The sequence below is a fragment of the Tenrec ecaudatus genome, chromosome 2 (assembly GCF_050624435.1).
Source record: "Tenrec ecaudatus isolate mTenEca1 chromosome 2, mTenEca1.hap1, whole genome shotgun sequence".
Taxonomy (NCBI): Eukaryota; Metazoa; Chordata; class Mammalia; order Afrosoricida; family Tenrecidae; genus Tenrec; species Tenrec ecaudatus.
Window position 1 is genome coordinate 191002906 of NC_134531.1, and position 27791 is coordinate 191030696.

General features: G+C 53.2%; 1 protein-coding gene across 1 annotated transcript; it reads right to left on the minus strand.

Annotated features, from left to right (window-relative positions):
• Positions 1–1346: 1346 nt before the first annotated feature.
• Positions 1347–27724, minus strand: CLTB (clathrin light chain B). Its single transcript, XM_075541991.1, has 5 exons — positions 27378–27724; positions 22187–22233; positions 9242–9359; positions 9026–9137; positions 1347–1802 (listed from the first exon to the last, which is right to left on the minus strand). Exons 1-5 carry the CDS (start codon positions 27547–27549, stop codon positions 1631–1633), a joined length of 621 nt encoding a protein of 206 aa, XP_075398106.1. The 5' UTR covers positions 27550–27724; the 3' UTR covers positions 1347–1630.
• Between the last annotated feature and the right edge of the window lie 67 nt (positions 27725–27791).

Genomic DNA, 27791 nt, shown 5'->3' on the forward strand with positions numbered 1-27791 from the left:
TGGTCAGCAGGTCAAATCCAGCAGCCACTCTGCAGGTGAAAGATAAAGGCTTTCGACTCCCATAAAGATGTACAGGCTCTCAAACCCACAGGGACTGTAAATCTCCTACAGGATTGCAGTGGGTAAATCTGCACAAGACCACTTTAAAGTGTTGAAAAGCAAGGGGGTTACTTTGAGGTCTAAGGTGTGCCCGACCCAAGCTGTAATCTCCAGTTGCTGCATATGCACGTGGAAGCTAAACATGGAATAAGGTAGACCAGAGAAGAAACAATGCATTTGAATTACAGTGACAGGACCATGGATTGCCAAAAGGACAAACAGCTGCCTTGAATAAGGACAGCCAGGATTCTTCTTAGAAGCAAGGATGGGGAGACTGTCCCTCACACATTTGGGACATTTTGTCAGGAGAGACCAGTCCCTGGAGGTCAACATGCTTGGTAAAGTAGAGGGGGCGTGAAAATGAGCAAGTCCCACAATACGATGGGTGGACACTGCCTGCAAAACTGGGCTCAGCATGGGAACAATTGTGAGGATGGCGCAGGGCTGGTCAGTGTTCTGTTCTTCATGCGGTCTCTGAGTCAGAACTGTGTGGCACCTGACAATCACTGTGGTGACCTCTGGCCCCAAACACAAGGAGATGGCCCTGTAAAGAGGATGACCACTGTTCATCTGGCTGAGTACTGCGCAGAAATGTACACACTAATGCCGGACTTTGGGACTTTCAAGCCAGAAATGCAGATTTTTTTTTTGGAGGTGGGGTGTGAACTAGTACTATTTTAAGTGTTTGCAGTTATTTTAAATCTTGGAAAACCCTGTCAGCCACCCTGGTTTGGATGTAAAATATATGGAGCCCCTGCTGAAGAAGATGGTGTGGTCCCTGAGGACTTAAAGCAGAACCACAGAAGGACACAGCTGGAGGCGGTGAAATGTGCCCAGCACAGAGCCAGCCACCTCCAGCGTTCTACCAGTGTCTCCAGACCTCCTCTCAGAACAGCTCTGAGGATAAGGTCTGGCGAGGCTGCCTTCTCCAGCCGTTCAACCAGGCGTGCTTCTTTCCTGCCACGTTGACTCATTTACCTTCCGGGAAGGGGGTGTCCTGGCTCTATAACAGAATCCCTGCCTCACAGGCTGGTCACAGGACAGAAGGGCTGTGAGCACTGGATGAGACGGGCGGGGGCAGTAGGTAGAGGTGGCTTGAGACCACACTTGTGGCTGGAAGCTCCCGGGTTCCCAGGGGAACATCCTGGCCTCCCCAGGCCCCAAGCTGGGACTGTTCTGAGCACAAAATGAACCCTGACACCAGGGGTGGCTTCCAGAGAAATGAGAATGATAATAAACAGTGTAAAAAGAGTTAACACACCTCTTTAAGCCAAGAAAAAAATACATCAGGAGAGACAGTCACAACTGAGTGGACTGAGAAGGAGGCATGAGGGGCTGGGCCGTCATGCCAGGAGGGGATGAGGGCGATGGGGTGAGGGGGTCCCCTTTGCCCCCCAGGGTGTGGGGAGGAAAGGAATAGGCTGTGTGTAGCAGTGGCCGAGGGAGTGTCCCCCAGCCCCCTGCCAGAACCAGCAGCCCCTCTGCTACCCCAGCCCCATCCCAGCGTTGTGGCCGTGCTGCAGACAGGCACCTAGCGGGACAGCGGCGTCTGCTTCAGGGACATGAGCACCGAGCGCAGGCGGGACACGTCTTTGCACTGCTTGCTGCTCTTGGGGTTGAAGTCACACAGCTGGGCCACCTTCTCCCACTCAGTGCCCGGAGTCTCTTCCTGGGATTCTTTCACAAAAGCCTCCTCAGACGCCCTGCAGGTCGACACAGGACAGAGAGAGTCAGAGGCTCTGCACACCCAGCAAGGCAGCGCTGTCTAAAGCCCTGTGTCCTCTGACTGCATGCCCTCTGTGAGCAGCCTCGGCATCAAAGGGAGCCCAGCTCGGTCCTGCCCCAGGGCTTTTGAACTTGCTGTCATTTACTGGAGCATTCCCCTCACTCCACCCATCCCCTCCCACCCAACAGCTTTATGGCTTGCTGCTTATCCCTCAGGTCTCCTCACAAACCTCCCCCACCCCAATCTTCACTTGTCACCCCAGACCCCACCCCCTCTGGTCCTAGCTCTCCAGCAAAGGCCCTGGGAGACCTTCAACAATGGCACCTTGGCTATTTCAGACATTTCTAGAGGACTGGCAGGGAGGACGCTGGGATGCTGGCAGCCACCTAACTAACTAAAGCCTGGGGTGCGTTTGTTGGAATCAAGTCAGGGTGAAGCGGACGGTTTCGTCATCGGAAGTCCAGCCTGCTACAGAAGTCACTGGTCACAGAGCAGTGGGGAATCCAAGTAGGGTCAATGCGGCTTAGTGAACAAAATCTCCATGGGAGTGGTTAAGGGAAAGACGGTAATGGATTCTTGGGTGGGAAGAGTTGGGTCTGTGTCCTGTTTGGGCAACAAGGTCCCTTGAATTGGTTCTGTTCAAGCAGAACCAGTTCTGCCATGTCCCAGGCACTGGAAATGATGGGGAGTCTGCGGGGACCGTGCAGAAGATGGGCCGGGACAAGCGCCAGTAGCCTGGCACCTCCCTCGGGATTATGCTGTGTGCTCATTCCCAGACTAAGCTAGAAACCGAGCCTCCTCCCCGCGGGTCTGTCTGAGGGCGGGGCGGCCTGGGGAACTCTGCAGTGCTGTGGGAGGCTCTCTTCTTCCTCAATGTGGCACCGAGACAGCCATGGGCAGAACTGGTTAGGAATGCAGACTCTGGATTCCACCGGAGAAGCTGGCTTTTAATCAGATCCCAGACAGTACAGCACTGCTCTGGGCTCCCCCTTGCTTAGGGCCTTAGAGCTCCCTGAGGTCTTCCCTGGGTCATGTCCTCAAGCTTGACAGAAGCACTTACACCACCACCCCACCCACCCGCCAACAGTGCTCCCCAGCACAGTTGCCCACCTGCCACCCACTCCCTGCTGTAACCTCCCACTACCTTCAAGATCAAGTCCAAACATTCCAGGCACTTCACACCTGCTTACCTCCCAGTCTCACTCTCAAGCCTCTGCAGGCAACTAGGTACTTCCTGACTCTGCCTTTGCCTTGGCTGTGGCTTCCACCTGGAGTGCTGATCTTCCCACCCTGACTGCTGTAGAGGGGCCTTCTCACATTTGAAGGTCAAGCCCAAGGTCCCACATCCCTGACACTGGCCTGGCTCCGGCTCCCAAGCAGAGGAAGACTCCCAGAGCATGCTGTGTCCTCCACTCAACTCTCATCACAACATACAACTAAGAGCACTTGGGGAGACTGGGGGGCTGTCTTATTTGTATCTGAACACCTTCTGAAGTGGGGAGGGGGCTGGGTAGCCACCAAGAGGCATGGGACAGGTGGGAGGAAAGGAGGAAGGCTGTTGTCCTGGTGTGCCCAGGCCGTGTCAGGGACTGCTGAGGGTGTCCTGAGTGACAACAGACGGGCGAGTGTCGGCACAAGCACATTGTCACCATGACTCCGTAAGCACATGGCGTTCCTCCTCCAGCAGAAGGCTTCCGTATACCACCCCGCCACCAGGCTGTCACTGCCATGTGGCTGGGGTTGGCACAAGATGAAGCCTCTTGACACCACTGTACAGAGATGGTTGCAGTGCCAACTAGAGTCCAGACCAGAAATGCCAGCAGAGCCTGCGGTGGTCACAGAAAGGCTGTGGCCACACTCACAGCACAGTTGTTTAAATGGAATCCTCCTGATGCCAGTGGGAGCCCAAGAGTCGTGGAACTCCCTGGGAATAAGCCTCCGGAGCTCCCCCCTTCCAAATCTGAGGGACGGGCGCAAAATGGTCACTAAACAGAGTGCTTGGGCCAGAGGTGTGATCAAAGACATAAATCTGACCGAACAGTTAACACTTCGTCAGACCACGCCCCCAACCCCCACCCCAAAACCATGATGCAAGCAGGACCTGATCTGGTTTCCCAAATGTTCTATATTTTGGGGTTTGTATTGTTTTCTTTGGTTTCTGTCTGTTCATACTGGAGGTGTCTCAGAATTGTATGTCAATGGAGCTCGCCCTCGAAGCTGTGTTAAATGCTTTTCTGTTTTTCGGTACATGGAACCCAGGAAGGATGAACTACAGGGGCAGCAAGTAGATTAAGGTCCCGGGGGAGGGGCTACTGTGATGGTGGGGGATGTAAAAGGGAGACGATGTCAAGGAGTCCATGTAGAAAAACAATGTTTACAGACTGACTGTGGTAGCCATTGTACAATTCTACTCGACATGATTGAAATATGTAATGACATACGTATGAAATCCCAACAAATAAATTACTTGATTAGTTAATTAATTAACTGAGTCCTCCCAGGTGAGGGAGTTGCCATTATTATCCCCATGTGATACGTGGAGGACGATTAGTCATTCCCCAAAGTCACACAGCTAGACCTGAGGCTAGGACTTGCACCTCAGGAAGTCTGCAGATCCATTCTGAGGGGAGACAGTATCGCGTAGGGCAGGGCATGCCTGTGCATACAAGATCCAGGTAGATTGCATGATAACATTTTGGAAGACCTGTGACCTATTCACTGGCTATAGCTTTTTCTCAACAACATAAATGGAAGACTTTACACGTAGACCTTGACAGATGGACTACACAAGACTCAAATCGCTACATCTGTGAAGAGAGATGGAGAAGTTCACTGTCATGGGTCAGAACAAGGCTAGGGGCCAGCTGTGGGCAGACCATCAATTGCTGGTATGCGAGCAAGTCGAAGCTGAAGAAAAGGACAACAAGAGCCAGAGTATAACAGACTGTCCCACACCTGCATTTAGAGACCTTTCCAAGAACAGGTTCAAGCCACTGACCACTAACGATCGAAGACCACACAAGTTCTGGGATGTTAGGAAAATCAGACCTGAAAGAAGCAAAAGGTCATTAAAAATGGGGGTGGGGAGACCAAAATGGATGTCAGAAGAGACTCTGAAACTTGCTCTTGAACCAAGAATGGCTAAAGTGAGTGAAAACGACGATGACGTAAAAGAATTGGCCGGAAGTTTTTGAAGGGTGGCTCGAGAAGCAGTCTTCTAATGAGATGGGCACAGACCTGGAGGTAGAAAGCCAGAGGGAAGAACGCACTCGGCACGCCAGCACTGCTGAGAGAACTGAAGAAAAACTTCAGCGTTGAGTTGAAATGGTGAAGGATTCTAGAGCCAAACTGGAGCCCTGGTGGTGTGGTGGTTACACATTGGGCTGCAACCGGCAAGGTCAGCAGTTCAAAGCCACCATGTGCTCCTTGGGAGAAAAACGGGGCCTTCTACTCCCGTAAAGAGTTGCAGTCCCAGAGGCACAGGGGCAGGTCTACTCTGACCTACAGGGTCACTGTGAGTCAGCATTGACTGTATGGCAGTGGGTTTGGTTGGACGGTCAAACTCTTGACGTCACCAGGCCTCAAGGGAAGAGGGAAAGAGTCACTGTACAAAAAAGACGAATTGATTGAGGTCCAACCGTTTTAGGAGACAGCATGTGATCAAGAGTGTGCCCACACTGCATTGAAAGCATGGGTGAAAAATAAGGCTCAACCATGTTTAACAAACTGAGCCAATGCTCGAAGCCATCTAGGCCAAGAAATTTGGAACACGGCTGCCAGGTAGCTGTGGCCAACCAACTGGAAGAGATTCGTCTTTGTGCGCATTCCAAAGAGAGGTGACCTAGCAGTGTGTGGAAATTTTAGAAGAATGTCATTGATATTCCACTCAAGCAAAATTTTGCTGAAGATGATTTTAAATGCTTGTGGCAGTACATTAACTGGACACAGCCATACAAGTCAGATTCAGGAGAGGACATGGAATTAGGGATATCATTGCTGAAGTCAGAGAAATACTAGAAAGCTATTTACCTGTGTTTTAATGACTATGCAGAGGCATTGGACTGTATGGATCATGACACACTACGACGTTCAGAACACTAATTGTGCTCAGGAGCCCTGGTGGCATGGTGGTTATGAGTTGAGCTGCTAATCACAAGGTCAGCTGTTCAAAGCCACCAGCTGCTCCACAGGAGAAAGACAAGGGTTTTCTACGCCCTTAAAGACTGACAGTCTCAGAAACCCACAGGGACAGTTCTACCCTGTCCTATAGGGTCACTAAGAGTTGGAACCAACTTGATGGCAGTCAGCTCAGTTTGGGTTATTTGTGTTCATGTGGAAACTGCACATAGATGAAGAAGTAGTCGTTAAAATAGAGCAAGAGGATAATGAATGGTGTACAATCAGGAAAGGCACGTGTCAGGGTTGTATGCTTTTGCCATACTCATTCAATCTGCATGCTGAGCAGCTAGTCTGAGAAGCTGCCCTATATGAAGAAACGGCATCAGGACTGGCAGATTCATTAATAACCGATGTGTGGGAAGCGAAGAGGACTTGAAGCACTTACTGATGAACATCAAAGACTACATACAGTCTTCAGTTTGAGTTATATGTCAGTATTAAAAAAAAAATCCTCACAACTAGACCAAGACCACACCAAAAGCCAACTCACTGCCATCGCCTCAAGGTCAACTCATCGCAGTCCGGTAGGGCAGGATGGAAGTGCGCCTCAGTTACCAAGACAAGATCACGATCAATGGGGGGAGGGGAGCTATCAAAGATTTCATTTTATTTGAATCCAAGTCAATGTCCAGGGAAGCATCAGTCAATAAATCAAGTGGCGTATTGCATTGGCAGATCTGCTCAAGACCTATGTAAAGTGGTTTTGTTGTTCCATAAAACTCAAAGATGTCACCTTGAGGACTAAGGTATCCTGACCCCAGGTATGATGCTTTCAGTCACCTCATGCGTGCGAAAGCTAGACAGTGAAAAAGGAAGAACCAGGAACTGATGCCTTTGAATTATGGTAGTGGCCAAAAATGCTGACTATCTATGAACTGCGAGGAGAATGAAGAGGACCGGTTTGGAGGAGGTCCAACCAGCATGGTCTTCAGGAAGGATGGAGACCTCGCTGTATTACTTCGTCCGTCCTTTCATAAGGGACCAGGCCCTCGGGAAGGATATCATGCTTGGAAAATCCGAGGGGCAGCTAAAAAGAGAAAGGCCCTTGCCAAGATGATGGGCACTGTGGCTGCTACCATGGGCCCAAGCACAGCAACGATCGTTAGGGTGGCACAGGACCGGGCAGTGTTTTGCTCTAGTGTTCACAGTGTCACTATGAGTCAGAACCAACGCAGAGGCACCTCGCAACAACAGCAATGTATTTTTGGCCCCTGGACCCTCCCAGTTCATAAGTCTTTCCTCTGCTCACCCTCTGGGCTCTGGTTTAGCAAAGTGACTTCAAGCAGTGGATGCTTCATACACGTGTACTGGAGAGATGCAGGTGGGGGCTGGTGCCTGCACCCACCCTGGGCTTCCCTGCCTGCTGCCATCATTGTCCCAAGCCCAGCCACACTCCCTTGAAAAGTAGGAGATTCGAGAAATCATGCCAGCCGTACCCTGGGGCCCTCACCCCCCACTCCCCCAGCAGAGGCGCAAAGGAGACACATACACGTAGCCGATGATATCAGCATCTGGCTGCTGGTAGAAGGCTTTGTCAGCGATCCTTGGGGGGATTGGGAGAGAGGTTGGATGGCGGGGGTGGGGAGGACAGGAAGGCAAGAAGGACAGGCAGGCAGAGGGTTAAAGAGAAAGAGAGAGAGTGTTAGTTCCTCCAGTGGGAGAGGTGTTAGGAAGCTGGGCCCTGGCAAGCCGAGGAACTAACCAACCACAACTCCAGCCTCTTAGAAAGCTCAGCCCTAATCATGTCACTCCTGTTCATAAGCTTCCAGGGGCTCCCACTGCCTGCCCTCCTCATTCCCTCCATTGTGTGATGCCCACTTCCTGCCCCTCTCCCCCGCTCAATGCACTCTGCCGACTGTTGCCCAAGACACCAAGCCCTTTCTTCTGTGTCACACTGGTCTGCAATGCCTTCCTCCACCCACTGCCCTTTTTATTTTCCTGATGAGCTCGTCCTTGTCCAAAACCCACACTCCGGGGCGGTCCCGGAGCCCAGCCGCCCACGTGTGTGTTTCTCTGACATCATCCTCAGCAGCATCTCTCAGTGCCACCCAGGCGCCTAGCAGATCCTGCGTGGGTGGGGGCTCCTGTGAGGGGCACAGCCTTGGAGGCAGCATTCAGGGCAGGACCCTCTCCAGGGCGGTGATTTTTGTTGGGCTTCTGTTCTCTGCCTACCAGCCTCCATCCCTTCTCCAGGGTAGGCATTCTGACTGTCCTGTTCAGAATCCACCTGCCCCCTGTGAGACAGGATGCTCACCAGGCTGAGCTCATCAAAGACCCCCTCCGGCTATGGTCATGCAGCCTGGGACAGGCAGGCCCATGGGGTCAAGTCCAGGAATTTGGCTGGAGTAATGTTTTCATTGAGTGTCTAAGAGGATGGGGCAGAAGCCTGGAGCTTCTGGCAGCCAACTTTGCCCCTCCCCGTGGGTGTCCTAGGGTGACGCCAACCCAAGGACAGACAGACCCGAGAGTGGGATGTGAGTGAGTCTGACTGGCTGTAACTGAGCCCCTGACCCGGCCTCCGCTGCAAGCCCGGCCTGGCCTCTGAAGCCCTCTTCGCCTCTAGCCATGCTGAGTTCAAGTCTCATTTCTGCCAGCAGTAAACACCTGGAGCAGGCTGGTTCTCCCCCACTAGCCAGGCCTCTGCTGACCTGGGACTCTCAGGCCCACATTCAAGGGCCCTGTGAGCTTCCTGATGGCAGACAGAAAGGCCTGCGCACGCATGGAGGCTCCAGGATGGTGTGTGAGCCCAAGGACTCATAACCCCACAGGCACAGCGCCTCTCTGTCTGTCCCCTTCAAACCAGGCCCACTGCCATCGAGCCGGTTCCGACTCCTAGCAACCCTGCCGGACAGAGCAGAGCAGCCCCTTGAGTTTCCCGGGTTGTCACTGTACGGGAGCAAACTGCCTCATCTTTCTCCCTGGACATGGCTGCTGGGGTGAGCCACTGACCCTGCCTGTGTGTGGTTAGCAGCCGAAGGCTTAACCCCTGGCGCCACCAGGCCTCCTTCCCCCGCCTCTCACCGGTTGTTGATCTTGTTCTTCTCCACTTGCTCGCTCTGGCGCTGGTTCCACTCCTCCAGGTCCTTCTTCGCCTTCTCCCGCCACTCTTGTTCCGTCACCTTGGAGGCGGCATCTGTGGCCCCAGCAGGAGAATGAGTGGCAGCCCCGCCCCCGCGGTCCCCCGCGCAGTACCCACATTGAGGGCGGAGGGGCTCCCCGACACCCGGCTGCCCTCACCCAGCTCCTGCAGCCGTTTCTTCTGTTCCTCTCTCCACTTGCGGATGCTCTCCGGTTCCTGCGTCAGCCGGTCGGCCTGGGCAATGGCAGCGTAGCCGTCCGCAGGCCCGTTGGCCTCCTGGGACACAATCACAAAACTAAGCCAGCGTCCACTTGCCTGCTGTCTCTGCTGCCCCCTGCATGGCAACTGGGGCACCGGCCACTCCCCACCCCCAGTCAGCTCTCAGCACCGCACACGCACTGTGCCAGTGCCCAGGCTGCAACCCTCCCCCTGCTGTGTGACCACTGTGCCTCACTGCCCTCATCATAAAAGGGGAGACAGAGGAGGCTTTCTGCTCCTGCAGAGAGCTACCGTCTCTGAAACTCACAGGGGCAGTTCTACCTGGTCCTGTAGGGTCGATGCAGTGAGTTTGTCGTTGGGTTTTACCCCTATAGGATTGGCATAGGATTAACTGAATCAGAATATATATAAGGGATTTAACACACTTCTTGGCACACAACGTTACTATCATTAAAGCCACTCCTTACGACCGTTGTAGTGTGTTTTATTTCGGTTTTATTTACTCCATGACACTTTTCATGGTCTGAAATGATCTCACTGTTAATGTGTTTCTTGTCTATTGTCCCCTTTGTGGCAGCAGGGACCTCGTGTGTCCTGTTCACTGCTGTGTCCCCAGCACCCAGAACAGTGCCTGGTGCACAGCAGATGCTCAATATATTTGTTGCATGGGTAGAAAATCGGTCCTGAGCTGGGCAGCTGAGGACCACCCAGTGATGAAGAGCCTGGGCCTGCCTGTGTTCAGGTCCCAGCTCTGCCCTCAGTAGGAGTGTGGGTGGCCTGGGGCAAGTTGCTTAGCCTTGTTGTACCTCCATTGTCTCATCTGAAAATGAAGCTGATCATGAAACCTGCCTCTGAGAGCCCTAGTGCTGAGAGAGTGTGTGTGCCAGTGAGTGCGTGCATGTGTAAGAGGTATATGACAACCACAACACAGAAGAACCTTGAAGACCTTGTGCTGAGTGAAGTAAGGTAGTCCCAATAGAACAAACACTGCACGATCTCACTCACATGAACTTAGTAAATATATACCCCAACTCCATTGCCATGGAGTCGATGCTGACTCATAGGGTTTCTGAGACTATATATCTTATGGTTGCAGATAGCATGATCTTTCTCCCTCAGATATGCTGGTGGATTTGAACCATGCATCTTGTACTTAACTGTCCAAGCCTAGCCCACAGTGACACTTGTAGTGGTTAGATACTTTCATATCAACTTGAGGATGTATAAACGTGCAGGAGTGGTATCCAACCTGTCAGTCGGGTCTGGTAGTGCCAACTTGTGGGCATGGCCTTCTCATAAAGAGGGTCCAGAGAACCTCCCCCTCTCTCTTTGCCTTCACTCTCCTGCCTGTTGACCACCTGGAGAGCTGCCAGACCCCTGCCATGTTTCCATCAACCTTGGATCCACAGGACTTTGCACCCACCGGCCTGTGATCTTCCTGCATTCTGCATCATTGCATGTGGCTGTGTGAGTCTGAAGAGGGACTTAGGGACTAATATTGGACTTATGGAGTTGACTTGGAGTGGGCTGGGATGTTTGCTTGATATATAATTATTTCTTGATATAAAGTTCTTTCTTACACATATGTGAGTGTCATTGGATTTGTTTCTGGAGTCACTTGGCTTAGTACAACAGCAGTGCTCCTTAAGCAAAAATAGAACCCACTCACATCAACTCGATCCCAACTCACAGCGACCCTATAGGTCAGAGTAGAACCACCCCTGTGGGTTTCTGAGTCTGGAAATCTTTACAGGAACAGAAAGCCTCATCTGTCTCCCAAGGAACAGATAGTGGTTTCCAACTGTCGACCCTGAGGTTCACAGGCCAACATGTCGGCTTCCATGTCTGTAAATCTGTCTGTGCCACCAGGGCTTCTTTAAGCAGATACGTAGAAACCCCAATGCTCTGATGGCTGCAAGGGTGTGAGGCGGCGGGAGACGAGGGGAATGTGCTGAAAGAGTGCCGGACCCGGGCTAAGCCAAGGGGAATGATTGGGAAAGTCACGCTTGACGAAGGCCACCAAGGTCACTGACTCGCACTTACAGAAAGTGTTGTGTTCCAATGCATTTCACCACAATCGACAAAGAAACGGGCCACTAGGAGGAGCATGGCTCCATTTGCCATGCCAACTGCCTTCCCACAGCAGCTCCCCTCACTGCCAAGTCTATGGCAGCTCATAGCTCATAGCAATGACCATAGCGGACAGAGTAGAACTGCCCTGTGTATTTCTGAGCTTCTGCTCTTTATGGGGGTAGAAAGCCCTGTCTTTCTCCCCAGGAGTGGCTGATGGCTTCGAACTGCTGACCTTTCAGATTGCTGCCCAACTTGTAACCAGAGCTCCACAATAGCTTAATGGCATTAATTATATTCACCAGGCTCAACTGATCACCCTTATCAGTCCCCAACTTTTCCATCACATTGTTACAATTTGAAAAAGTGATATTTGTAAGACATTTGGAACAATAGATGCTGGATAGAATTATTGCTATTATCATTTATTCCCATCTCACCGGGGAGGAGCCTGAGGCCAAAAGAGATGGTGCTACTCAAGCAGTAGCTGAGCCAGGGTCAGCGACCAGGCCTGCTGACTGCCAGACCAGGCTCTGCCCACGTCTCCAGTCACCTGCTCAAGTGGGTCTCCCAGAGCTGGGGTTGGTTCTTTCCTAAACCCACCCCTGCAGGAGATCCATTCCCCACCCTGGGCCTCTGGCATTCCTCTCTGCACACATCCCCCACACCCCACAGCCACAGCCTGTTTCCCCAAAGCTCACTGCCTGGAATGGCTTCCCCTGCCTTCACTGGCTGGTGAAAGTATATTCTGTCCTGGGAGTTTTCAGCTCAGCTCCCTCCCTCCATATCATCCCAAACAGCTCTACTCCCGCAGACACCAAAAAACAAGGGAGAACTGTTCCTGTGGGTTTCCAAGACTGGAACTTCATCCGAGCAAAAGCCTCCTCTTTCTTCCTCTGAGTAAACTGACTTTGTGGTGAGCAGCCCAGTGAGGAACCGCTGCACCACTAGGGCACCCTCAGCCACAGCCCTGCCTGTCTTCTACCACCCAGCCCTGATCAGCAGGGTGCAAACACCAGCAGTGCAGGTGCCATGTGCAGAGTCAGACTAGAACTGTGCTCTGCAAGGCTCTCATTGGCTGGTCTCTGAAGTAAATCGCCAGGTCTTTCTTCTGCATTGCCTTTAAATGACGTCAGGGAGCAGCCAAATACCTGCACTGTCTGCACCACCAGGGACTCGTGGCAGGCAGGGCAGGCCCTTGTTTATATTCCCTGCAGCCCCAGCCACTCTGCCAGAGCTCTGGCCCCATCTTCGAGACTTATTCAAGCAGCTGTGATTGCCCACGATGGTCATAGTCTCCCCACCATGGGGCAGTGTCTACTCTCGGTTGAAACGGTAGGGCTCAGTCTCCAGCTTTCTGGGGTGGGGAGGCGTGGCGAGCCAGCTGCCACAGGGGACCTCGAGCAGGGCCCACTCTTGGGCAATGGGCTGCATTAACTGTTCTTCCTTGAACTGCCCTGCACTACAGGTTAGAGTGGCCTTTCAGGCACGTGATCTGGAGGGCACCAGTAGAGAGCTCATTGTTGGGGGAGCCCCACCCTGTTTCCTTCTGGAAGCGGTCCATCCCTGAGGTCAGGCTACCAACGATTCCCCACCCCTCCCTATATACACAACCTGGCTCTTCCTGGTCTGACAGAAACTCCCCTTCCCCCACCCCGGCCTTCCCTGTGTCCATCTCCACGTGGTCAGCAGCAGGCTGGGTGCTCCACAGGGTTGGGCAGACACAGGGACAGCTCTGGGGACTCAGGGATTCGGGGAAGCCAGCTGCTGTGACCCCACCACATTATCTGAGAGGCCTGAGGAGCACATTCGGGGCAGAGTGGCGGGAAATCCACCAGTGGGTCCAAGCCTGTAGCTCTTCCCTGCCTTCAGGTGAACTTTTCAGCTTGCATGGCGCCAGTGACCAGTCCTTGGTTCACTGTTGATTTTTCTCTGCCAAGCTCCTCTCTAGTGCCAGGTGTGACAAGAGCTCCTGCAAACCTTCCACATGGGGTCCCTCCCTCAGGAGCCCCGGGGCCACTGGGAGTTAGGGGTCAGGCTACTAACCACAAGGTCCTAGCTCCATGGAAGAAAGATGAGGCTGTCTGTATGCTCCTGTAAAAACGTAGTCTCGGGAACCTTTGCCCCTGGCAAGCGTCCGGTGGGCTCAGACCACCTGCTTTTTGGTTACGCAGCCCAGGCCCCAGTTGTTTTTCCATGGGCAGCCCACAGTGGGGACCACTGGCCTAAAGGCAAACTCAGCAGACATGTGAAGAGTAAAAGACACCCAGAGTACACACTCCATGGGTCCACTTAGCTGAAGGTCAAGACCAGGCCCAAGAAGACCACAGAGATCAAAATCGAGGTGAAGGTCTGGAAGGGGCCCCGGCCGGCGGGCGGGTGAAAAGTTCCATCTCCTCGGCTGCCAGCATTGTGGGCTAGCTGCCCTCCAGGCCATGCCAGCTCTTCTGAGAACCGGCCTCCACAGCCGTGTCAGGGACTGATCTTCCAGAAGCAGTTGGCATAATCGGTTGCCCGTTGCACTGCTAACCGCAAACACCAGCCAGTCCCGGGGAGGAAGTTGGGGGTGGCAGCCCCCATAAAGATCTATAGTCTCAGAAACCCCCAGAGGCAGTTCTACTCTGTGAGTCAAAATGGACTCAATGACAGTCGGTTTGACTGTGGTTTTATAAATCGTCAGGCCCTGGTGGCCTAGTGGTTACCCATTGGGCTGCTACCCAGGGCAGCAGTTCAAAACCACCAGCTGCTCCTGAGGACAAAGATGGAGCTTTCTACTCACGTAAAGCGTCTCAGAAACTCACAGGGACAGTTCTACCCCATCCTAGAGAGTCACTATGAGTCGACATCAACTGGATGGCAGTGAGTAGGGAATTTTTTTGTGTGTGTGTTCTTCTGTGGCGCCTCTGAATGGACTTGAACTTTCAACCTTTGGGTTTGTGGCCGACTGTTGTTAACTGCACCACCCATCGACTCCTACACAGGAATTTACCTACGCAAAATCAATCTGCATACTTAAAACGGATCCAATTTGCCATACCGAAGTTATAGCTGCCATTTTCAAAAGGGAAAAATTTGTAGTTTAAAAAGATGAGAGAATAAAGGGAAAAACAAACAAAAGGTAGTCTGACTATGAAAAGGGGTTCACTAACGAACCCAAGCCCGGCCAGAATTATGCTGGAAACTGGCCACTTATCGGGTGTCCCAGCCGGGGAACTGCTACATTCATGCTAGCCCAGTTCTGTCACGTCGGTGAGTTGGTTGAGAACACTTGTTACTTTCTGACAAGAAAAGTAAAGATCTGTTGTTTGTCCAAATCACCAAACTCACTGCCTTCGAGGTAATGCTAACTCAGAGCGACCCCTGTGGGTTTCCCAGACTATAATTGTTTATGGGGGTAGAAAGCCCAGTCTTTCTCCCACAGAGCTGCTGGTGGTTTTGAACTACCAGCCTTGTGGATTGAAGCCCACTGTGTAACCATTAGGCCAAAAGGGTTCCCATTCTGTTGGTGGTTACTGACAAGTCCACAGAGTCAGCTCCCACTCCCAGAAGCCTTGCGTGTAAGTAAATCCAGGAACCATCAGGTCCTGTTGTGCAGTTACATAATCTGCAGTCAACTTGAAGAAGGGGTGGAGTCTAGCCTGTCAATCAGGCCATAGCCAATGAGGCCTTTGTGTGGGCGTGGCTGCCTCCTGAGGATTTTGGGAACTCCTGTCTTCCTCCCTGGAGGTGGGGCACACACTCTCTCTGCTTCTCATTCCTGTTGACAAGCCACATGGAGACACACTGGAGCTGGAGGAGCCACGTGGAGACCCACACCAGCACTGAGAGGCTTCCACAAACTTTTCGCCCACTGGCCTGTGATCTTCCTGCTTTGGGGATCATTGCATGTGCTGCATAAGTCTGTAGAAGAATTTGTGGACTAATAATGGACTTGATCTGGGCTGGGCAGGATGTTTTCTTAATATGCAACCACTCTTATATAAAGCTCTTTCCTATTCACATATGAGTTTCTATGAATTTATTTCTCTAGTCAACCCAGACTAACAACTGGCCTCAGAATTGTTGGCCTGTTAGAGCTCATTGCTGCAGCCACCAGGACAACCTGTCTTCTCCAGAGTGCCCAGTATCGACGGACTCTCTGCTTTATCAAACGTAATGGCCTTGACTGAGTGCTCTTTCCTGATGACTCATCCGAATTAAGCAAGATGAAGTCTCACCATCCCAGACTGTAAGGAGCATTCTGGCTGTACTTCAGAGAGATGATGGAAATCGTGAGCATCGCACTATTTTGCATGTGTGTGTAGGTGTGCCTGTTGTTCCAGCGACATGAATAGTTTTGAAATAAAACTAAAGGCAACCATCTGACTGTGAGTCCAGGGCTCACTCATTTAACAAGCGTAAGCCTGAGCCTTCCTCTTCGCTGCCCTTCCACTTCACCAGCATGTCCTTTTCCAGGGACCGGCCTCTACTGATAACACGCCCCAAATAATGTGAGCCTAAGTCTTGCCATCCTTGCTTCCAGCAGGCATGCTGGCTGTACTTCTCCCAAACCGACGTGTTTGTGTTTGTGGCAGTCCACGGCACTTCGAATGTCCTTCACCAGCACCACAACTCAAGCGCATCGATTCCTCTGCCGCCTTCCTTAGTCAAGGTCCAACTTTCACATGCCTCTGACGCAACGGAGAATCCCATGGCTTGGGGCAGACACCCTTTAGTCCTCAAAGTAACACCCTTGTTTTTCAACACTTTAAAGAGGTCTTGTGCAGCACATTTACCCAACGCAATGCAGCTTTTGATCACTTGACTGCTGTTTCCATGAGCATCGATGGTGGCTACAAGCAAGATGAAATCTGCGATGACTTCATGCTTTCCTCTGCTTCTCATCGTCACTCAGGCTCAGTGTGACCCATTCGGGCTCATAACAACCTCATGTACGGTTTCTGACTGCAAAGCTTTACGGGAGCAATAAGCCTCATCTTTCTCCCAAGGAGCAGCTGGTGAGTTTGAACCACTGACCTTGCAGTTTGTAGCCCAATGCTTATCCCACAGCACCGCCATGGCTCCTTCTTGGATCCAGTGACGGCTGTCAGCACACGGAGGTCAAATGTGCATCCTGGATTTTGACTTTCTTCTCATCCCACATCCAATCCATCAGGAGTTCCTGCCAGCAAAATATCTCAAATATGCCCTCTCTGATTGCTCTCCGGCCTCTCCTCCACTAGTGCCTCAGCCAATCCCCCCACCCCCCACCCGCAGGCCCTGCTGCTACTGCACTCCCCTGCAGAGCCTCCTCCACAGAGGAGCTGTTCAAGGTCAGTCTCATTGTATCACGGTGAGCGTCCAAAGGCTTCCCTGGCCTCAGAATGAAATCTAAATGATCTGATCTCTGCCCCCCAGTCCGCCCCCCTCCCTCCCCTCCGTCAGCAAGCTCTTGGCACACTAGCCCTGGAACAATCTCAGTGTATACACACTCAGGGGCCCAGTCTGAACCACCCTGCTCCTGAAATCGGGGGCCAACATGTTCCCAGGGCAGCAGCCAACTCAGGAGCCTTTCCCCCACCCCCCACCCCTTGGCTAAAGCAAGCCCCTGCTGCTTAGTCAAGGCCCACCTGCCCCCCCCCCCCCCCCACCCAAGACTTCTTCTCCAAGCCCTTCTGGCTCAGGCCATCCAAATGACGTGCTTGTGTATTCTGTCCTGCCCCAGATGGTAAGCCTCATAAGGGCCTCTGCACGATATCTAGAACAGGGCCTGGGTGTTCTTGAAAAGCTTCAAGAAATCTGACTGAGTGAAGAGCTACTCAGCCTAGAGACAGCATCAACAAGCCAGCTGCGTCTCCGGGCATAGCCAGGGGAGACGGCGCCAAGAGGACAGACACCATGGTAGGGCTGCATGTAGGGACACAGGTCAGGAAAGGCGGTGGATGAAGACGACGCAGTTACACCGTTTCTCTGTCGGGGTGGGCAGAGTACGGCCCAAAGAGATGGGAAAGGGCATCTCAGGCTAAGGGCTTGCACATGTAAGGACCATGTGAGTGGTGCTGGTGCCTTTGGAAACTCAAAGTACAGAGACACCACTAGAGTGTAGGGTGCGGGAGAAGGGTCTGGGCAACTAATTCTCATCCTCCTCTTGAAAGCCAACTGCCTCTCGGACGCCCGCCCTACCATTAACTCACAGATGGCAGTGTAGCGTTTGTAGTGAACGCATTTCTTCGATCTTCCCAGCTCTACACAGTGAGTTTTATTGTGCTTGGTTTATAGGTTGGGAATGTCTAGTTCGGGAAGTCCCAAGGTCACATAGCCAGGAAGTGGCAGAGCTGGAATTCAAAGGGGATGATTAGAGACAACGTGGGCTCTCTCTCCACAGTCAGTTCAGCAACGGGGGAATCATGTGCTTCTTTTCTGTCCTCTGAAAAGCCTTCCTCCCAAGGATGAGGAGCGACATCTTCCTCTCTCACTGCCCCACATCCACTTCCCCACCTGCATCTATCTCCCGAAAGCTCACTGGAATAAATCAGAGCTCAGTTTGTCAAGTCTTCTAAGCACCATTGTATCAACGAGAAAGCCATCTCAGACCTATTTAGAGACTAGCTTAAGGTCAAGGTAGGAAAATCTGAAGCCCAAGTGGCCCGACTCAGGCTGCAAAGGAAGAGCTAACTGCTCGGGGCCACTCAGCCCATCCTGGGGGCAGGGGGAGTGGGGGGCGGTGCTCCCAACATGTTCTATGGCACTTGTGCCAGAAGGTGACCCTCCCGCAGGCTCAGGGGGCCAGGATGAGCCAAGCTGAGCCCACTTCCTCCACCACTCGTCAACACATGTGGCCTCCTACCTTGTCCCAACTCCCTTTGCCTGCCTGACACAGCTGTCCCCGAACCTTTGACTCTTCTTTTTTTACTTCTTTCAGGCACAGGACCCTGTGCAGTGGGTCCCAGACCTGGGCTGAGCTTGGACTGATGGACTGACTGCGCTGCCTTGTACACTCTCGATTCCTTCAGCCAAGACCACTCACAGCTTCCTGGGCAGCTTTGAAACCCCTCTGAAGTAAACCCACCTCCCTGCCTTGCTCCCCAACCCCCAGTACCTGAAGGCATGGATCCAAGTTCCAGGTCTTACAGCTCTTAACTAGAGCGAGCCAGGGAACATGCCTGGAAGTGCAGGTAGGAAGAGAGCTTACATCAGAGAGCTGCTGTGAGCATTGAGTCAGTTAATACGTCTTAGGTGGTGCCCGCCAGAATAATTGTTGGCCTTAACTGCTATATCCATATCCAAGTCCCCGCCATCCCAGCTACCTTTTTTCTTTCCAGGTGGTGTAGTAGTTAAGCACTGGGTTGTTAACTACAAGGTCAGCAGTTCGAAACTACCAGCCATCGCTTGGGAGAAAGACAGGGCTTTCTACTCTCCTAAGGAGTTACAGACTCAGAAACTCACAAGGATAGTCTGCCCTGCCCTATAGGGTCGCTATGAGTCAACGGCGACTCGATGGCGGTGAGTTTGGTTCTCTATTAGGTAAGAGCTCTTGGGAGTGTGGGGGTGGGGGTGCTGCGGGTTCAAACATTGGTTCAAACCCACCAGCTGCTCTGTGAGAGAAAGATGAGGCCTGTCTGCTCTCATAAAGATGTATAGCCTCGCAAAAAGATGTAGGTCGGTCGCTGTGCGTAAGGGTTGACTCAATGGCCATGGGCTTGGGTTCGTTTTGGTCCTCGGTCAGAAGCGCTGTTTGAAGACAAATACCCTGTTGGATTGGCTTCCATCTCCACGGTGCAAGGTAGTCAGTCAAAGGGGGAAAATGTGAGTGGAGGAAATGGGTGATGAGATGACTGCAAAGGGGTGGAGACAGTGGAGGGAAGGCACTGAGGAGAGCCAAAGAGGCAGGGCCTGGTGTGTCAGGCACAGGACCAAAGAGCTTCCTACTCCAGGGAAGAGTGGCAGTCTTGGAAACCCACAGGGGCGGGTCTACCCTGTCCTGTATGTATGCTCTGAGTCAGCAGCCACTCGATGGCAGTGAGTGTGGGTTTTGGTTGTGCCACTCACTGAGTGTGTGATCCTTAGGAAACCCCCGCCCCCACTGGGGTGCCTGAGTGTCACAGTCTGCTACATGGGAATCCTAGCACCCAGTCTCGGTGTGAAGAAGCTCAGGAGGTCGCTGGCCTGGAAGCCTGGGGCAGATGTGCAGTGGTGTGGCTGTGTAGTGGGCGAGCCGCTGTGAAGGCCTCACTGCTGTGCTTCATTCACTGTGGCCAGGGAGCACGGGCTTGATCAAGGTTGACCAGGGCCTGGGAAGAGCGCAGCGGTGCTTCTGGCAGGTCAAGCCCAGAGCAGGCACGGCCTGGCTCCTCTTCTCTAGTCTGCTCCAGGCATAGTGTCTGTCCCCTCTGCCCATGACAGTGAGCAGCGAGGATTGATGGACACAGTGGGGTAACTCTCTTTTTGAAAAAAGGAGTTCCATTGGCATCTACTTCACATATCACACCATTTAACCACTCAATCATATTAAGATTTACGCAGTCATCACCACAATCAATTTCAGAACATTTTCTTCTCATACTCTCTGCTGTGGCTCGGGGGACAGCCAGGAGAGTGAGACCTGACTGTCTTTGGAGGGATTGACCAGCTAAAGCTAAGCAAAGCTAAGCTGCTGATTCCTCTAATTAGCTCAAAGGGTGGATGGGGCAAGGAGGGAGGGCGCCTTTGTTGGTGGTGCCAGGTGGAACAGGAGGGAGGTATGGGAAGGCCTATCCTTAGGCCATGTTGGGGGTCAGGCTTATAGCTGGACCCCCGGTGGCCCCAACCAAAACCAACCCACCGCCATTGAGTCGATGCCCCACAGAACAGGCTAGAGCTGCACTGTGGGTTTAACTCTTTACACTGTGGAAAGTCCTGCCTTTCTCCCTGGTTCCAACTGTGGACCTGTGGCTAACAGCCCCACGTGTCACCACTGTGACACCAGGGGTCCTTTGGTGGGCCCAAGGCTGCCAGAAAAACTAACAAATGGAGTAAGAAAACTGCTGGACACACCCAGAACACAGTCTCCCAGCCTGTAGCTGCCAGCCCCACCTCGCTGCGTTCAGTCCTAAACAAAGGCTGTGGGCAGCAACTGGAGCTGGCTGTTCCCAGCAAGTGGACAGAATGAAGACCCTGGGTCAGGGGCCAAAAGATCTAGATGAGGCTAGGCCAAGCCTCTCTTCATCTGCAGTCTCTCCCCACTACAGATTCCAGCACAGTGGGACGTGCTTGACAAACAAACATCTCTGGAGTTCTTAGCAGCGCGCTGAGGTCAGCTGGGATTAGCAAGGAAGCCCAGGGTTCCTTGCCAAGTCTTAAGTCCACCCAAGGCCAAGCAGGGACAATGTTGGAGATGGGTTGGGGCCACCCAAACCAACCAAATGGGGAGCACTAGTACTGGATGGTTTCCTGTGTGACTCTCTGAGCCTAAAGATCCTAATCCACAGGAAAGGGCTCCTGTGCTCCCCAGTGTCCCGCTCCAGGACACGGACTTCGGGGGCCAAGCAAAGTCTTTTCAAGTTCATCCACAATCTGGGCAGCCCAGGCCTCCAGGACCTGCCAAGCTGTACCAAAGTCAATGCTGGTTCCTTGGCTTTCTTGCCCAATGAGACCTGAAGCCCCTAAGAGCCTACAGATGGCCCTTCCCAGCTGGCGGCCAGTTTCTTCCAGAAACAGGAGGTGGCCAGTTTGCCCTTGCAAGGTCCCAGCCCATCGCTCTTCTGTAAAGAAGGTATTGTTTATTCCCTCAGAGGCTTCCAGAGGCCAGTTCCTCCGCTGGGCTCAGCCCAGGAGCTCCCAGCTGCAGCCCAGGGGTCAAAGGTCTGTCAGAGTGAGAATTCGGCTGAGCCCCACCCTGGGTGGAGTGGGCATGTGGGCTGAGCCATGTGCCGGTGATTGGCCTTCATTCCCTCTGAGAGCCCTTGGACAGATAGGTGTGTATGAAGGAGGGGTGAGAGGGCAAGAAGAGGCAGTCCTCTACTGGATCCTATCCTTGCTGGTCAGTTGTTTGTTTTGAGATTTTCCTAATATAGAATCACTGTAATGAATTTGAAAACAAGCCAGTGACAGTGAAAGCCCTTTTCTTATCCCCCCACCCCCAACCTGTGCTAACAGTTGGTGCACATCCATTCTGATCCTTTGTGCAAACATATTTTAAAAGGATAAAAAAAAAGGACCATACTTTGCATATTATTCTGCTTTTTCCACTTACTATAATGTGGGCATCTTTTCACACCAACACAGAAAGCGCTGACCATTCTTTTTTGAACAACGGCAGGGTTTTTCCAGTTTACCTACTGTCATGGGTTAAATTATGAGTGGTTCCCCACCCCCTCCAGTTCCCCCTCCCCTCCCAACATATGTATCCCCTTGGCTAGCCGAGAGTCACAGGATTATGGAACTACCCTCCATTCTGTGAGCTGATGTAATTACCCTGTGTTACAAATGCTCAGCCCCATGTTAGTGAGGCAGGATTAGAGGCAGTTACGTTAATGAGGCAGGGGGCAGTCTACAGGACTAGGTTGTAGCTTGTATCAATCTCTTTTGAGATCGAAAAGGGATTAAACAAGCAAGCAGAGATCAGAGGGAACTCAGTACCACCAAGAAAGAACCAGGAGAGGAATATGTCCTTTGGGCCCATGAAATATCACATTTGCAACTATATTTTTCACATATTATTCTATGATTCAAATAGCTAATAAACAATTTTTAAAAATCACTGGAGCCCAAAGCTTCCCTAAACCAACCGCAAGAGAACTTGGGGACCCAAGCTATCAGCCCCCTCCTTTTCCCTCCAAAGACAGCATCTTGCTTACCTGAAACATATCTCCATTGATTGTTGTTCCCACGTCCTCAGGACCAGCTAGAAAGAGAACCAGGAGACAGCATGACTTACTGCTTCGGTTGTAGAGGGCACAAAATGATACTACATTAGTATCCTCAGCCAACCTCTGTACCTGCCTGTGTACATACTGATGCACACACGCAGAGACAGATATGATGGAGATTTACATCGTGAGTCAATCCTGGGCTGTTCCCCAAGCCTTCCTTCAGCCCCTACCACAGCTGATTTCCACTGCAGCTCTGCCATGAAGCGGTGGTCAACCCACTTTACAGCTTCTCAAGCTGAGGCTCAGAGAGGATAGGTGATGGCCCAGAGTCACCGGCCTCCTCATCTAGGTGGCTGCAATTAACGTGCCCACAGCGGAGCTGAGAACGGCCTCTGGGAGGCCTCTGCCCAGGGAGTAGGCAGAGGAGCTGTAGGCCGAGGGCCGGCTCTGGAGGGCAGGGTAGAAAAGTAGCCTGCGTGTCCCCGGGGTGCTTCAAACAACTCCTCCATCAGGGAGAGCAGGAGTCACAGTCCCCAACAGGCAGCACTTGTTCCGTTTCTTCTCCTCCCACAACCCCCAGAAAGATGGTCTTTGTTATCAGCAAGGACTCCTCCTGTCCCCGCTCTTACCATCTGATTAGTCACAAATTCCCCGTGAGGAGCACTAGCCCCAGCCCCCATGGATGGAGAAGTTGTGGGTTGCCTGCTCTGGTAGCTTTGTCTCCTTATCAGTCTCCCCAGAGCCCATGGAGTGTCGTGACTTACTAAGAACGCAATAACTATGTGTTAAATAAATTAAGGAATGACTAAATGAACTTAATGGCTGTTGTCCACCTACAAATCTCTGATTCCCATCTTCAGCCTCACAATCTCTTTCAAACCAAGTGCCCTGGCCAACATTTAAAACATCCCAAATGTAGACTTGCTTGGGCCACTCCTCTGATTAAAAACACAGTAAAAACACACCATAAAGAATTTCACTTTCCATAGACCCTACTATGAGAACTTAGCAGGTACTATTCCCTCTGCCTAGAATGCTGTTCCATGCATTTCCATGTGGCCCACTCTTCCACGCCCTTCAGCCTTATGGCTTTCCTGGCCACTCCCTACAGTCACCCCACTTCCACCTTACTCTTTTCCCAAAACTTGGCATGTTTATCTGAATCCATGCCTGTGGTCTGCCTTCCCCACTTGAATAGCCCCTCCACAAAGCAGGGTCTGGGTTCTGTCTGCCCAGTGCTTGGTCCCAGCCCCTAGGTCAGTGCCTGGCACACATTGGGGCTCAGTAAAGATTGGCTGACTAGGGAGCACAAGAGGTCCCTCACAGTCCGCCCCTGCCCATTTGTCCTGCCTCCCTTCCCACCAGTTCTTCCCAATCAGAAAACCCAAACCCAGTGCCATCAACTCACCACTAAAACTCACAGTGCCTCTGCCTGGAGTTGAGGACTAACTCTACAGGAGCAGAACTCCTCATCTTTCTCCTGAAGAGGGACTGGTGGGCTTCAACAGCCCACCTTGCAGTTAGCAGCCCGACAATTAACCCCCAACAGCCTGCTGTCGCCTTTCCCCAAACACACACTCCTCACCCCAATGCATTACTTCCTGCTTCCCCTCCACAGGATGTTCTTTGGGGTCCCATTGTTCTCCAAGCCCTGTTCACAAGGCACCTCTGCTTCCTGAGGGACCTCTGGAAATAGCAGACAGTATTCACTCCCCTCAGGGTGCCTTGTTCTGAGGGCCCTGAAGCTCCCTCCCTGAGCCTTTCATCTTTCTCAGCTCCTAAGGCCCCCTTGCATACACAGGGCAGCAGAACTGTTGGCAACAAGCAAGTAGAAATGTCCTCTGGGGCCTCTCAGAAACAGCAATGGCCCCCAGCAAAGAGCCGCAGCAGGCCCCGGGATTACCACGGAGGGACAGATAGCCCTTTCCCAGCGACCTGCAGCTACAGTCCTTTCTGCCTGCTGACGGCAGGAGGGGGTTACTTAATCTCTATGGAAATACTTCCCAGTTAAGATGCGTTATTGTTGATTTTGTTTTCCCAGTTGAACAGATTGATTTTGACCCACTATGTCAGCCATCACCCCCGCCCCCACACTCATTCTACCACAATAGAATGACAGATTCCTCCTGCTTGGTGGCCTGGCCCCTCAGCAGGGTGGGGCTGGTGGAGAGGATGGTTTGGGGGGCGCAGCATCTTCTAAGAGGGCCATCTTCTGGGGCATGTCCTCTACCGAGTCCAGCCTCACGATGGGGATGCTTGGTCTCTGGAAGAGAAGCTGCACACCCATACACACCAGCCAGCGCCAACCAGGGGCCTCGCCCAAGGACTGTGGTCTCCCTCCCTCAAGGAGTGCCCATGCTCCCAAAGCGCAAGCCTGCAAGCACTCCTAGAGAAGGGAACTTGCTACTTCAACCTCAGACACTTTAAGGAATGTGCCCCCACCCCCTCCCCCTCCCCACATACACCGCAGAATGACATTGAGTCTGTCACACATGGATCATCAAGCATGCACAGCCATGGGCCAGCCCGGCAGGAGCTCAGGGCAAATCCCATAGATGTTGCTTCCCTCACTTCCCCGAGCTGGTTTGGAATAGAGGCAGCAAGGGTCCAGAACATTCCTGTCAGCTTACTGGGCAGGAGAAATGGGCTTGTCCTGAACTGACTGGGCATGCCAGGGGCAGAGCCAGGCGTGGCGCTACTGAGAAATCCGGGTGTGAAAATGTAAACCGTTTGGGCCCAACCCAAGGCTAATGAATGGAAAGTGTCCATGGCTGCCCCAGTTCAAGAGCACAGCTTAGTGGGACTCAGACCTAAACCTGATACCTCTCTCCCCAGGGGCACCTGGCAGTCCAAAGACAGGGCACCTGGTGACTTCAGAGATGCTGATCCACAGCTGGTCCAGACAGCTGTGCTCTGAGCAGGCCCAGGCCCTTTTTCCCCCACCCTGATCTAGGTGGTGCTGTTGGATAAACATTGAACTGCTACCTGCAAGGTTGGGGGTTCAAATCAAACAGCCGCGCCTCTGGAGAAAGATGAGACTTTCAGCTCCTGTAGAGGTTTACGGAGCCTCGGGTTCCTATTGAGGGTCACCATGGGTGTGAATTGACTTGATGGCAGTGGATGTCAACTCTATGAGGTCCCCTGTGTGCAGAACAGCTAGCAACCAAAAGCTGGGAGTTTCCTGTTCACTCAGGGGCACTGTGGAAGAAAGACCTGACACTCGACCTTTGAAAGATGAGCCATGGGAGCTATGAGTTCAACTCTGGCTCACAGGGGACACCAGGAGTCAGGATCAGCCTCATGACAGCGAGTTCGGTTTTGTGTGTTTTCTATTTCATTGTGCTTTGTTTTCTTATCCAGGTTCCTGGCACTCCTCGCTGGTCAGGTAAGATCACATACCTCCTCAGCATCAACCAGGCCTAGATGGGCCGCTCATTTGCATCCTGTTCAGATACCATCCTGCCACACCTGCCTGTTCCCCGGGCCCCACTCCAAGGGCGATGGAATATTCGCAGCTTCGGTGGTATGTAAGACCCCAGAGGCCCCATGGTCCTAGGAGAGGCCACGAGCTGCTGAACTTACAGATGCATCTGGCCAGCCTCAACCTGCATTCCACTGTCCTCCTCTCTCACAGTGCCTGATGCCCACTCCTCCATAGTGGGGCCTCCCCCAGGACAAGCAAGACTGGGATTTGTGGTAGTCTCGAGACGGTCTGACCAAATGAACACTGGAGCCATGGATGGGGGTTTCCTATGACTCTCGGTGGGGGGGGGGGGGCACAGGGAGTCTGTGTGGAAGTGACAAGGAACTGCTGCTTGGGAAGCCCTCCACGGGCTGGTATGTTTGGGGAGCGAAAGATCTCTCTCCCTTCCCATCCAATCAGCTCCCAGGGAGACTGACAGCATGTGAAAGGAGGATCAAGTCCAGGATTGGGAGACCTGAATCAAGTCCCAGATCTGTCACTCCGCTGGCTGTGAGACTTTGAGTGGGACATGCAAGCTCTCTGAGTCTCCCTTCTTCCACTTCGCATTCCAAGGGTATCCAGATAGGCTTCATCCTCCTCAGTCACAGCTATGGCTTCTTGTCTGCCTCGTGTCCCCAGTGAGCCTGGCAAGCAGTTGGCGCTCACTCAGTTGAATGAATATAAACGTCACTATGGGAAACCTTGTAACATTTGAATTATATATAAAGTACCACTTATTACAGAAAGCCCATAAAGTCCATTAAGATGATAAAATTAACAGGCTAAGAGCAGTTTGGGATGTACCCATTAAGGTGCTAGCTACTTGTTTTGTTTTTGTGAAACCATATATTTTAAGAAACTGTTCCTTCAAGATCACGCCAGAGCAGAGAGAGCAGGCTATCAGAGGTCCCAAGGCCCTGACAACGAGGTCTGAAGCCAGCTAACCAGCGACAATAGCCAGGGCGGCCTTTGGAGAATCTTTAAGCAGACCATTGGAAATCCCTGACTGATGCCACTTTGTTTTCGCCCCTCTGTGCCCACCGAGGGTCTAACCCAGAGCCAGGCACCTGCAAAGACAATGTGGGTCCCGTGGAGAAGACCTGGAGTTGGCAGGAAAGGGGTTAAAGCTTGACTGCCGCTGCCCGGTTGCCCCTCCGCGCGTGCCTCCTTCCTGGGGCCTCGGCTTGCCCGTCTCTGAAATGGGCATAGTGATCAGCATCTGAACGGATTCCATGGAAGCCCAGTGCTGCGGGATGCCAGGCGATCCCAGGGAAGGTCTGTGAGGTGGCAGAGCAGCCAGCCTTCCTGGCTTTCCCAGTTGCGGGAGCGCTAAACCTGAACGAAGAGCAGAAAGTTCTACATCCAGCACACACCGACCACCTTGGCCCTGCCCGGCCGGGAGCCTAGGGTGGACCAGGCCGCCCGAGGCGGGCGGGGGTGAGATTCCCGAGCCCCGTGGTGTGCGGCTGGTCTGGGGATGAAATTCCTGTCCCGGGAGTCCCCGACTCCTAGCCCGAGCGGGCCTCCGCTCAGCCCGGCTCCCAGATCCTCCCGCGGGCTGTCTCCGAGGGGCTCCCGGCCACCCCCGGCGTCCTGCATCGCCGGCGTGGCCCCGCAGGCTCCTCGCGGGCCCGCGGCACCTTCGGGACTGGGGCCGGGGCGCCGGGGGAGGGGCGCCCCAGCCGCGAGCCCCAAGGCCGCGCGCTGACTCACCCCCGCTCGCGGGTCCCTGCGGGCCGCCGGCAGGTGCCCCGAAGCCCTCGTCATTCTCGATGCCCGCGATCTCGCTCTCCTGCTGCGCCAGGAAGGCGGCCGCCGGGTCCTCCTCGGCCGCGTCGGGGGCCCCGCTCTCCGAGGACGAGAAGAAGCCGAAGTCATCAGCCATTTTCCCCGCGGTTCTGCCGCAGCTCCGCCCGGCACTGGCGGCGACCCGGACTCGGGAGGCGCGCGGGGAGCCGGCCTCGGCGGGGACGTGCTCTGCGCCGCGGCCGCCCTTCCTCTCGTCTCGTCTCCTCTCCTCTCCGCCACCGGGCCCGGCGCGCCTGTCACTGCGGCTGCAGGCGCCGCGGCGGGAGGAGCCGAGCACGGGAATGCGGTGATGTCACCGGCCGGGGCGGGCGGGGGGGG